Source organism: Vicugna pacos, chromosome 6 (genome assembly GCF_048564905.1).
Source record: "Vicugna pacos chromosome 6, VicPac4, whole genome shotgun sequence".
Lineage (NCBI taxonomy): Eukaryota > Metazoa > Chordata > Mammalia > Artiodactyla > Camelidae > Vicugna > Vicugna pacos.
Genome location: NC_132992.1, coordinates 73,404,486 through 73,416,395, shown reverse-complemented (window position 1 = coordinate 73,416,395; position 11,910 = coordinate 73,404,486). Strand labels below are relative to the sequence as shown.

Below are 11,910 nucleotides of genomic sequence, written 5' to 3'. Positions count from 1 at the left end.
GTTTCTTTCCTCCTGCAGACCTCACCAGTCTCATGTATACATTTAGCTCTTCTCTGGTCATCTTAGTAGGGTCATGGGAAGGAAAAAGGGAAAGCTGAGTGATTTCTGTACACGAAGCATGAGTAATTGCAAAATTACAGAAGTGAAAGGAAGTTGAAGAGAACAGAAACTGGCCATGAATTAACTACAAGGCTTCTAAATAGAATGCACAGTTTAGATGTAGTTCAATTTCTTAGCAGTCTGTCCAGAATTACATTCAAGCAACCTGCCCTGACTCCTCCCACTCTCCAAAGCTGGTGAATGATGATATGAAAGAGTTAGCAGGCAAAAGATAAGTACACTGCTTAAGTGTTGTTATGGGATAAATTGTGGATTTACTGTACTAGGTGCTATAATTATAATGGTGGGGTTAAAAATGCTTAGTATATCAGTAAGGAAGGTAACGGTGGCATACTTAAAGGTCATGTATGATCTCTAAAAAGTTACCTGTGTCATAGTGGGCCTGTCAAGCAAAGATCATCTAACATAACTTTGAATGTCTTAATCCTTCAACAAATTCCAGGGCCTACCGTAGACCTAATGAATCAAAACCTCTGCAGTGTGAAGCCTAGGATTTTTTTAAAAATCTCATCTGATTCCAAAGACTATCCAAGACTGAGAACCACTAAGGCAGAGCTTTTACAGGTAAGAGTGTACTGAATAAAACCACTGGTACATTGGGGTGGGGGGTATTCAAGGAAAGATTATAAATGAGATTATGTATGTGAAGCTTTGTAAACTACAAAAGACAGTAACCGGAGGGCAATGTTATGCACAAAAGCATCACATGGACTGCTGGTGCTGGCGAGATCGTAGGAACTTGAGGTTCAGTAAGGTTAATGTAACTTTTTTCAAAGTTAGCTAGTAAAGCAGGCAAAACACATATGGTGTTATTAAAAAAAGTGCCAAATGAGTGTTAGAGACATAAAATGTATGAGAGCTTTGGAGGGAGGTTACAGTGTGCTAGGAAGGCCAGGAAAGACTTCATGGGGAGTTGGGTCCTGAGGGACGATTAAGAGTCATATTAGTCATGCAGGGGGAGGGGGAACTGAGGAAAGAGGTAGAGGGAGGAATGCACAAGGCAGGCTTGCGGGGGTGTGAGGTGACCTGTGAGACTGGAGCAGAAGGATCAAGCAGAGGAGTAGCAGGCGAGAGAACGGTGGTTGGAGAAAACTTGGGAAGGGCCTTAAATCCCAAGCTAAGGAGTTGAGAGTATCTTGTAAGTAGAGAGGATTCAAAGGTTTCTAAGTAGTGTACTGTAGAAATAGGTGGAAGGTGAGAGTCTAAATGCAGGGTCCTTGAATCCAGAGGGTCTACAGACAGAGGCTAAAAGCAGGAGGCTACTGAGATGTTCTAGGTACCTTCCAGTAACAGTCTGAGAATGGAGAAAACCAGATGCTACAGGAGGAAGTGACAGTTCTTGGAATCTTTGTGGGAATCCAAGGAGAGAGAAGAAGCCACCACTGTGAGCCTGGGATACTGGGAGTATGATAACACCACTGGCAGAAACTGGAGGCCAGGTTGGAAGGAAAGGAGATTGGTTTGCAGTAGAAGGGAGCAGTGTCACAGCACTTTACAGGGAAAATGTACACAACTCACCTTCATGTCCTCAAAATCTGTTATCCCCATCTGAGGGAGATTTGAGCAGTTTACATGGATGAGCTTTCGGCCACTGATGAAGTTTGTTGTAAAACACTCCTGTCAGTACAATGAGAATATCACTCAAAAGATGTATGGCAAATACAGGGAGAAAAGAAAGCAAGACAGAGGAAGGAAGAAGGGAAGGAAGGAAAGAGGGAGGGAGGAATAAATAAATGTTTGTCTCTAGTTCTGTACTGAGAAAATTTTTTGATTTTAAACTTAAAAATAATCCTAATAATCACACATATTACCCATCTAAACTCTTGATTAAATTTTATACTGCTGCTTAAAAAAATTTTTTTTGAGTATGATACAACCAGTACTTCTTTCATGCCTCAACTACAGTTTTAAGTACAGGAGTACCAAAGATTTCAGTCCTTGTGTTGTTTGTGGCAGCCTAAGAATATAGTTGGCACCAGTGAAATAAAAGGATTCACCCTACCTTTCTTTTAGTAAAACTATTCTTGGTTGATATAAGTTAGTACTGTTAGGTGCTCATGATACATATAACATATTTGAAACAGACACTTAAGATTAATAGTACAAGTTCAGGTTAAAGGAGCTGCTACTAAAACCTGACAAAGTACCAAAAAGTCTACCTTGGTTGAAACGTTTTTAAAAATACAGATTTCTATGAAAAGAAGCCTATATCAATGTTTTAGTCTTTATTAAAAGGATTGCAGAGAAGTATAATCACTGTGATGAATAGAGAAAACAAACAAATGTGACCTTTCCTTCCTCTCCCAAAATACAAATATACATCAGTGGAAAGGCCAAAATTAGAGTCCAAGTTATCTCTACCATGGTCCATGACTCTTCTATAGTCCTTCTAGTTAAGAGGAGGCCAAAGGTCAGGTAAGGGTAGAGGAATAAGAGGAAGAAGGATGAGAGTATAGATCTCAAAAAGTGTCACTTTTTGTATACCTTGTATTGAGGGAAGCCTAGCTGGCTAATCCACTCTGCAACTTTCTCTGGGCTCCATTTAAGATACTCAAATTGTAGGTCAGTTTTTTTGCAGGGCTGGGCTTCTTTATCTTCATGTTTCATCAACTCTGAGGACAGATCTACAACTCTCTTTTCACTAGGGGACCCTTTTAAATCCCTCTGAGACTCAGAGAAATATGAGTATAATTCATAATTGGTATCAGAAAGCTGAAATACATTTTGGAGTTCTTTAGAAAACTCATAATCTATATTCCCTGAGTCTGCTTCACTTACTGAAAGAGACCCTGACCCAGAGTCTTTTGACACTTTTTTAGTTTCTTTTACTAACAACTTTCTTGTTTGATAATCAGAGTGCTCTAGCTTGTCTTTGTCTACAGAATGCTTAAATTTGATTGGTTCTGGCCTATCTTCGCTGGCAAATTCTACGTGGGTCTTTCTTCTAAGAAGTGGTTTGGCTTTATATGGTAACTCTAAATCTGTCTCCTCATTTGGCTCTGTTTGTGTCTTCTCTTGCATCTCTGGTTTGGTCTTCTCTGGTGGCACTTGACCTATTTCCTCAGTTGACTTTCTTGGTTCTTTCTTTGGAAACTCTGGTTTAGTCTGTTCTGGTGGCTCTGGACCTTTCCCGTCAGTTGACTGTCTTAGTGTCTTCTCTGATTTGGACTTCTGTGATGGTGCTAGTCCTGTCTCCACTGTTGATTTTTTCTGCTTATCTTTTTGATCTGCTGGTTTAGTCTCCTCTGGTAGCTCTAGAACTTTCTCCACAGTTGACTTTCTTTGTGTCTCACCTTGAACTTCTGATTTGGTCTTTCCTGATGGCTCTAGAACTGCTTCTTCAATTGGTTTTCTTGATTTTTCCTCAGAAAACTCTGATTCAATCTCTAGTGGCTCTGGAATTTTCTCTTCAGTTGACTTTCTCTGTATTTCCTCAGTAGACATACTTAGTTTCTCTTCTGGAAACTCTGGTTTGGCCTCCCCAGGTGGTTCTGTCCTATTCTTAGGTGACTTACTTTGTGTCTTCTCTGTAATCTCTGCTGTGGTCATCTTTGATGGCTGTAGACCTGCCTCTTCAATTGATTTTCTTGGTTTTTCACTTGGAAATTCAGGTTTGGTCTTCTCTGCAGGTTCTAGACCTGTCTCTTTATATTGCTCTCTGAGTGATTCGTCTGGAACCTCCTGTTTGGTCTCCTCTGTTAACACTAATCTTGTCTCACTGATTGCTGCCCCTGGAACCTCAGACTTGGTTTCCTTTGGTAGATCTAGCTCTGTTTCCTTAGCTGACTGTATGAGTACATCCTCTGTAACATCTGGCTTGGCTTCCTCCTCTTGGTCCTCAAGCTTTTCATCCACAGGGATCTCCAAATCCTTGAAAAACTCACCTCCTATCTGTCTGGATGTCTCCAACTCTACCTCTTGGGGAATCCCTAACTCAGTATCGCTATAAAGGTCTGTCTTGGACTTGTTGAGAATCTCTTCCTCAGTTGTTTTGGTTGGTTTTAGGTATGGGTATACATCCTTAGCATTCTCTGGAGCCTCTTTAAAGTCCTCTTCCTCCGTCTCTGGCTGTGGCTCGTCGTCAGTTTCTACAGGAAGCTCTGGACCTGCTTCTGCCATGGTGTCTGGTTCGGCATCTTTAGTCGTCATAAGAGAGTCAGGCAGTTTTGGTCCTTCAGACTGCAGGTCTTCTTCTTCACCCGGGCCGGAATCATAATCTTCTGGGACTTCAGCCATGACGCAGATTAGCCAACGCGCCCAGGCCTCCTAGCAACCCCAACTTCCGATAGCGTCTCCATGGATACCACGACTTCCGGCCGGGGTTCACGGACTCTTCTCAGGTTTTGTTTGTTCTTTCAACCCTTGACTTTAAAAACCTGCGATCATAAGCACGCAGTAGCCCTCCCCGAGCCCACGTGGCCAGCCTCCGCCGGCCAGAGCTCCCGCGACCGCTCCAGGCCCGAAGCGCTGCCCTTTCCGGCCCTCGGGCTCCGCTCGGCTCTTCCCGGCGCGCTCGGCCTTCGGCTGTTTCCGGAGCCACTGGCGGCGCGCGGTAGAGGCGCTCTCCGCGCGGGCTGCAGATGTCGGACCGGCGGACGGCTGAGAGGCCGGGCGTCTGGAGCCCCGCAGCCCGCCGAGGGTCGGCGCGCGGCGTCGGGGACGGCCCGGGAGTGGAGGGGAGCCAGGCGGCCGCTTCAGGTACGCAAGGCCGGGGCGCCGGCGGCTAGGTGCCGCCCGGCCTCGGAGCCCCGCACATCGGTGCGGGATTCGGCCGCGCTCTGCCCTGCGCTCCCCTGCGGAGGAGGAGAGTCTGGGCAGCCCCTTCACGCGCGGAGCTCCTGCCTTTGCTCCTGCTCCGGGCCGCGATCCCTGCCCCCGCCGCTGCCACCCCCTGGGCCTGGTCTTCGCTCGAGATTATTTTCTGCTTCTGTTTCGAAATGCCTTGGTTCCTGCCCCGCTTCCTTTCTCAGATCAACCCGGATGGTAGTGACAGGGCTGCTCTGCCGCTGGCGCCTCTTCGGCTTCAGCACGCCCGCTGATCACTCCTTGGCTGCTGACCCCGACCCCACCGGCCTCGCTGCCCCCTGCTTCTGGCTCCCCACCCCGATGCTCACCTCTGTCCCAGGTCCCATCCTTTCCGCGCGCCTCTGCACCCCGATCCGAGGAGGCAGCCTCTCCTTTCTCTCTGTCCAGAACCCCACTTGGCTCTAGCCTCCCTGCACATAGACCCTCGCTCCTCGCCTCGCGTCCATCCTCTCCATCTATCAGAGTGAGAGAGATGAAAAGCAGAGTTGGAATCGGTTGGCTCTGGGGTCTTTTGAATGAACATAGCGGTCAGAGCAGAGGCAAGAAATAGGGGCTGAAATAGGAACTTTGGCGACTTCCCTCATTCTTCGAGATCCCTCTCGTCTTGTTCAGGAGATTGTCTCATTTCTACCCACCCACGTTCCTCCATGTGGATTACTTCATGGTCAGTGTCCAAAGGCGAAAGTGTCTATCGATCACACTTTTACCTTTCAAGCCTTCTTATGATCATCGCACAAGAGTCAACTAAAAGGATGCTTCTTTGAAATACAAAAGGGTAGGGAGAGAGAACTGGTCTCACTAAGTAGTAAGTATAAATTAAATTTCTAGTTCTGAAATTAAAATAGTCACTGTGCAGTATGGCAGTAGACATGGTGCCATGGCGCCTAGGTTGGAGTCTGAATCTTTAATTTACTTGGGCAAGTCACTTAACTTCTCTAGGTTTGTTTTCTTATCTGTAAAATGTGGGCACTAATAGTAACTGCCTAATAAGATTGCTGGGAGGATTACACAAGCTGCTGTGTACGAGACACTTGGTGCCCAGCCCAAGATACACACTATACTGGTGTTATCTATTATTATGAGAATAAGGTTTGTTTTTGATCACTGAAACTCTATGTGCTGTCAGAGGAGGTGTTCCTGGATGTTTACTTCCCAGCATGGTGATTTCCCTTCTTGTACTTCTGTCCTAAATATCTCCCATTTCCTAATGCAGCTGGCGTCAAACGCTAACACGCACACACCTCTCTTTGAATCACTCAACTTTTTCCTGTGACTTCATGTTCTTCACTTTGAAACGTCTACCAAAAAAAAAAAAAAGTCTACCAATTTTCGTCTTTTTTCCTCATGAACTCTTTTGCTTTGTAGTAAATTCAAATTGATAGCATGTGTTTAACATTATAGTGATAGAAATTTTAAGCATACATTCTGAAAGATTAAGCGGCTGAACACTCAAAGTCTCAAACGTGTCCCTTGCATGTGTCAATATTTATAAGTTAAGGATTTTATTTTTTGCTTCCTCTTTAGATCCTTATGGCAAACATACTCAAGCATTTTGAGTAGAAAGGTCTAGAGAATAGTCAGAAATGTATTGGAAGATATCAGCTTTGTCTCTGAGTATGTCTCCCCCAACCCCCACCCCTTCTGATTGGATCCTGCATTCACTTTTTCATCTCAGGACATTGATAGAAATACTTATGTTACCTTCTTCCTCTTACCCTCAGAAAGCAGGGTGAGTGTTGATTTCTTTTATATCACATAGGAGTTTGTTATTGTAGCCCAGAGCAAGCCCTTTCCCATGAGGTAGGATTTGTTGCTAATAAAATAGTAGTGATAACAGTACTATTATTTTATTAGCAACAAAGTAATTAATGTAATTCAATTCCCTCTGTGCCAGAAGGTGGAAAAAGATTTACTTGTATTATTTGACTTAATCCGGTCAACAATCATTTCCTCCCCATTTTACAGAAGAACAGACTACAACTGAGAGAGGTTAACTTATTTGCCTAAGTTAGCTGTAGAGTTTTTACTGTCTGTCTGAAGTTGTGACCTTGTTGTGATAAAGTTTACAGTAGTTTATTTTATATTTTTATTGGCCATTAATCAAATATTAATTTAGAATTGGTATTCTAGGGCAGGTTATGTTCTTTGCCCTCAAGGTGTTTTTAGTTTGGTAAGATAAGAGTACCCAGGAACAAAATTCAACAGACCAAGTTCTACTGCCAACTCAGGGTCACAAAACTGCTTCAGATTAGGAGTTTGATTGGATCCTTCTGCCACCTTCCTCTGGAGGATGACCCAATAAGTAAGCAATAGAAGCCTAAGGATGAAATTGAAAGAGATTCCTATCATTTTCTCTTAGAGGGTTACAAAAAGTCCCCTGGGGGAGGCAAAATCCCTCCTGGCTGAGAACCACAGCTTTAACCTAAGGAACATTCTGTTATCTCAGCCCTTGATATCCTCATATTCAGCTCCTCTAAATCTCTGTGTTGAGACTTTGTCTCACAATCCAGCAAATATTTACAGAACCTGTAGGACAACAGCAAGGGCTCTAGGAGATAAACAGACAAGACAGATTCTGTCCCCACCCTCAAGCTGGTTTCTTGGAGGTAAGTACATAAAGAACTGTAATACTTTTTGGTTGTCACAACTTGTGTTATGGAGGAGGGAGAGAGCTATTACTGACATCTCTTAAACACCCTCCAGTGCACAGGATGCTCCCACAGCAGACTTATCTGGCCCCAAATGTCAGAAGTGCTGCTGGTGAGAAACCCTGAGTTAGAGTTAAGCTGGATTTCCAAAGCAGTGTGGAAGGCAAGCGAAGAGTTGCAGAGGCTTGGAAGTAAACTCAAAAAACTGCTTCAGATTAGGAGTTTGATTGGATCCTTCTGCCACCTTCCTCTGGAGGATGACCCAATAAGTAAGCAATAGAAGCCTAAGGATGAAGTTGAAAGAGATTCCTATCATTTTCTCTTAGAGGGGAAACAGCAGTAAGAAATGAGATTCGACATTTAGTTGTTACCGAAATTAGGGGTTTCAGGTTTTCAATGTTTCTTATTCCTTCGAAACAGGAATTTATAATTATCCAGAATAACCATGACTTGTTTTTTAAAAGAATTATCTGCAGAGAATACCTTTTGAGAGTCTTCATGTATGTCAGTTGAGGTTTTAGTTATAAAGTAGGAAGAATGTTGATGTTCTTCTGAACTAAGCTCTCCAGTGGCCTTAGTGTTCCTGTTGTTTTATGAACTGTAATTGTTTTTAATAGTTTTTTTTCTTTGGGACACCTGGGTACTTCAGTTCCCAAGAGGAGAGAGAGATTACTTTTTATATAGTGAAACTCTCTGAAGCATACATGTTGCATCATTTAAATAGGCTCACTCTTTCTTCCTTCCTTTCTTCCTTCCTTTCTTCCTTCCTTCTCTTCCTTCTCTTCCTTCTCTTCCTTTCTTCCTTCCCTATCCTTCCTTTCTTCTCTTTCCTTCCTTCTTTCCCTTTCCTTCCTTCCTTCTTTCTCTCCCTCCCTCCCCTCTCTCCCTCCCTCCCTTCCTTCCCTTTCTTAATTTCTCTCTTTCTCTTTCTCTTTCCTCCCTTCCCCACCCCCTCCTTCTTTCCTTTAAGTTTAGGGAGCTTTGGGGAAAATAAAGGGCAAAGACTGTTGTGACCCTGAGTTGGCAGTAGAACTTGGTCTGGTGTATATGACCCTGAGAGTTATCAATGTATTTAGACGTCAAGGACTGAAACAGGTCAGGTGAACTTGTTCATTATTCTCATATAGGACTTAACAGCAGTGCAGGCAGTCTTTGTGCTGTGATGGAAAAGTTGCATATCTGTGGCTATTTCAATTTTAATTAAAATTTAAAATTTTGTGGTTACTGTATTGGATGGAGCAAAAGAGTGGAAGTCTATGCCAAAGAGCCCTAATGGTTTTTGGGTTTGGATTGTAATTTTATATCAAATCAGTATAAATTGGTCTGCCTGTGGTTACTTTTTTCTTACAGCAGTTATATTTTTATGGTGTTGAAGTAGCCAATTAGTCCTGTCATAATTCAGTCAGTACAATCCAAGGTCTGTCATCTGAATGACCACTTAGGAGCATGACCCACTCCTAAGGGCTGAGGAGAAGTGGGATCATGACATGATTTCTGTATTTCGTTGGAATATAAACTCAGCCGGTTTCTTTTGTTTCAGCTTCTTGAGTCTATAACCACATAACCTGCTTTGAGTTCCTCTGCACTTGAATCTAATGGCTAGGCTAATTATCTCTTTGCGTCCTGTTTAGTGGAGGGGAAGTCCTATGAGACCTGTTCTAAAGAACCCTGACCTGATAATCAAATGCTTTAGGAAAAAACCTGCTTTTTGGTTCTCTTTGTAGAGAAAGTACAAAGTACACAGTACATTTAAATCTGTAGCATGATCAGAATGTCTGAGACCATATTCTGGTAACATAGAAATAAAACTCTTATTTTAAAAACTGTCAAATATAAAATAAATTATTTTGAGAAAGTTTCTTCTTCCCTCCTCACCTTTGCTTTAGAGACCATCAGTTATAAGTTGCGTTATTCTTGAGCTTCCAGTTTTACTTCTCTGCTCATTGTTTCCAAGACTTTGGCCACTTGGGTACCACAGTCAGGATTTTTGCCACATTAGAGAATACATTCTAATATTATTTGGTTATTATTTTTTCTTTAAATTGACATTTAAAGTTTTATTTCATTCTAAATAATATCCATGATATTATTTGTTTGATGTATCAATTTTTCATAATACATATTAAAATAAATATATACTCATGAAAGTAAAAAAAAAAATTTTCCCAAGTACCATCTATATTTGCAAAACTTGCCCTGGTTTCTCTGTTCTCTTCTAGGAATACTTGTAGAATTCGTCTATATTTGGCTGACATATTAAAAGCTACACCATAGAAAAATTGGCTTTTTCTTCTTTATAGTGGTCTAAATTTCACTAAATAAATTTAGGAAACCCAAAAGCTGTGTTTATAATTGTTTTCTCTCTCTTTAAAACAGGACTGCACCTTCCACACTTTATGCTTCTGGAAATAAACATATATTTCTTTCTCCTTTTCTTATTTCCTGCCTCTCTGAATCCAACTGCAAATTGTTTTACCAGTAGTTCTTACATAATTTAGTGAATATATTAACCTTAAACATCAAAAGCAGTATCTCTTTCCTCTTTGTTTTCCTGCATATATTAAGCTGTTAAGATGCTATGAGAAGTTGCTCTTAACATGAAAAACACCCCATCTAACTTACAGGAGGGGAAGTGGAACTCAACTACACCGGGTATTGCGATATCTCACTATGTTGGTAAGGGTGTGCAGAAACAAACACTTTTATGCATTGCTGAGGGGCATGGAAATTCCTACAAATGCTATGGAGGGCAGTTTGTCAATATCAGAATTACAATATATGTCCTCATTGTCCTGTTTTTTCCAGGAATTTATCACATACGTTTATTCACAAACCTTTTTAATGACACAGACACAAGGTTATTATAGCACTGTTTGTAATGGTAAAAGATTAGAAAGGACATAAATGTCCATCAACAGGGAACTGGTTAAATAAATTATGGAATATTCAGCCAATGAAATATTAATCAGCTGTGGAAAAGAGTGAGGAAGCCTCTTACATATAGTTATGGAAAGATCTCTTAGATATAAGTGGAAAAAACAAAGTGCATGGTAGTATGTCTAGTATGTCCATTATTTGTGTAAAAAAGTATATATACTTTATATATACACACATACACATTTTTTTCTGCAAAATATCTCTGGAAGACTACACAAAACCTAATAACATTGGAGGTAGTGACTGAAGTGGGAGGAAGTTTTCACTGTATACTTTCATGATTTTGAATTTTGAGTAATATGCATCTATTACCTGTTCAGAAAAAATACACAAACATGTCATAAGATTCTTCACTGTGTTTATACTGTAAGGTAAAGCTATTCTATATATCTCTTCTGCCTTTCTGTTCATCAGGAATTGACCTCTTCTGGGCTTTTTTCTCTCAGATGAAGTTTCTATGAAATACAGTTTGTAAAACTCCTTAGTAAGGATTAATTTTATGTTGTTCTTTTTAAATTGAAGTATAGCTGATCTACGAAATATAAATTGCAGGTGTACAATATAGTGATTCTCAATTTTTAAAAGTTATACTTCATTTATAGTTATTATAAAATATTGACTATGTTCCCCATGTTGTACAATATACCCTTGTAGCTTATTTTATTATATTATTCTTTAAATCCACTACTGTCTTCCTTTATTTTTGTGCTAATTTCATTTCTGTCTAAAAATTCAACCTTATTGAAATCTTCATTACTGCCACTACTTACATAAGCTGATACCATTAGCCAGTGACAGAAAGAGGGCAGACTTTTTAACCTTCTTTTTTGTTTCCATTTTATTCACTAACGTATCTTCAAACTGAAAAGGGTAAAGAGGCAGTGTAGGTTTCTGTTTTGAGTAATGACAGACTAGGTAATTGGAATCAGTTCTCCCACTGGGGACAATTAGAAAATAATTGTTGAAATATAAACATCTGCTTGAAGATCCAGGAGAACTCATCAGATAATGAATAAGTACCAGGATATGATCCATGTGAGGGCAGAAGTGTAAAGATAGAAGTCCAAGGATGAGAGTCCATTTTGGGGTTCCTTTCTTCTCTGAGGGGATATACTGGACTCCTAAGTGGGGAAGCTGAATGACAAGACTGTGAAAGTGCTTCTCTGGACCAAAGCAACAGGGATTAATCAAGTAGGGGCAACCCTGGTGAACTCCCTTTTCTCTGGGTTAGGACCATTAAAGGCCATGTTCTAGAAGTAAGGGTAAGTTAGAAGCAGGCCATTGCAGGGACTACAGCTCAGCTTGAGAAACATCTAAGTTCATGAAACTGAATTAAAGTGAACCTAGGGTGCTAGTGCCTCCAGGTATGGGGAGGAAGCAAAGGCAAATTCTTCCTGAA

The 11,910-nt window shown here is 41.3% G+C and overlaps 2 protein-coding genes across 13 annotated transcripts in view; one reads left to right on the top strand and one right to left on the bottom strand.

Annotated features, from left to right (window-relative positions):
* SAMD15 (sterile alpha motif domain containing 15) overlaps positions 1–4,480 on the bottom strand; it is a 28,777-nt gene extending 24,297 nt beyond the window's left edge. For all 8 annotated transcript variants that reach the window (XM_072963490.1, XM_072963492.1, XM_072963493.1 and 5 more), the window contains exons 1-2: positions 2,605–4,480; positions 1,639–1,737 (exon numbers count right to left, since the gene is read on the bottom strand). In XM_072963490.1, coding sequence (XP_072819591.1) covers positions 1,639–1,737; positions 2,605–4,356 — 1,851 coding nt within the window. In that variant the 5' untranslated portion in view covers positions 4,357–4,480. The remainder of the gene's footprint in view (positions 1–1,638; positions 1,738–2,604) is intronic.
* Positions 4,481–4,588: 108 nt separating this feature from the next.
* TMED8 (transmembrane p24 trafficking protein family member 8) overlaps positions 4,589–11,910 on the top strand; it is a 28,536-nt gene continuing 21,214 nt past the window's right edge. For 2 of the 5 annotated variants that reach the window (XM_072963497.1, XM_072963498.1), the window contains exon 1: positions 4,589–4,818. In XM_072963497.1, coding sequence (XP_072819598.1) covers positions 4,701–4,818 — 118 coding nt within the window. In that variant the 5' untranslated portion in view covers positions 4,589–4,700. Of the gene's footprint in view, positions 4,819–5,673; positions 5,732–11,910 lie in introns of those variants that run through there. The other 3 variants (XM_072963499.1, XM_072963500.1, XM_072963501.1) reach the window with 3 other exon arrangements.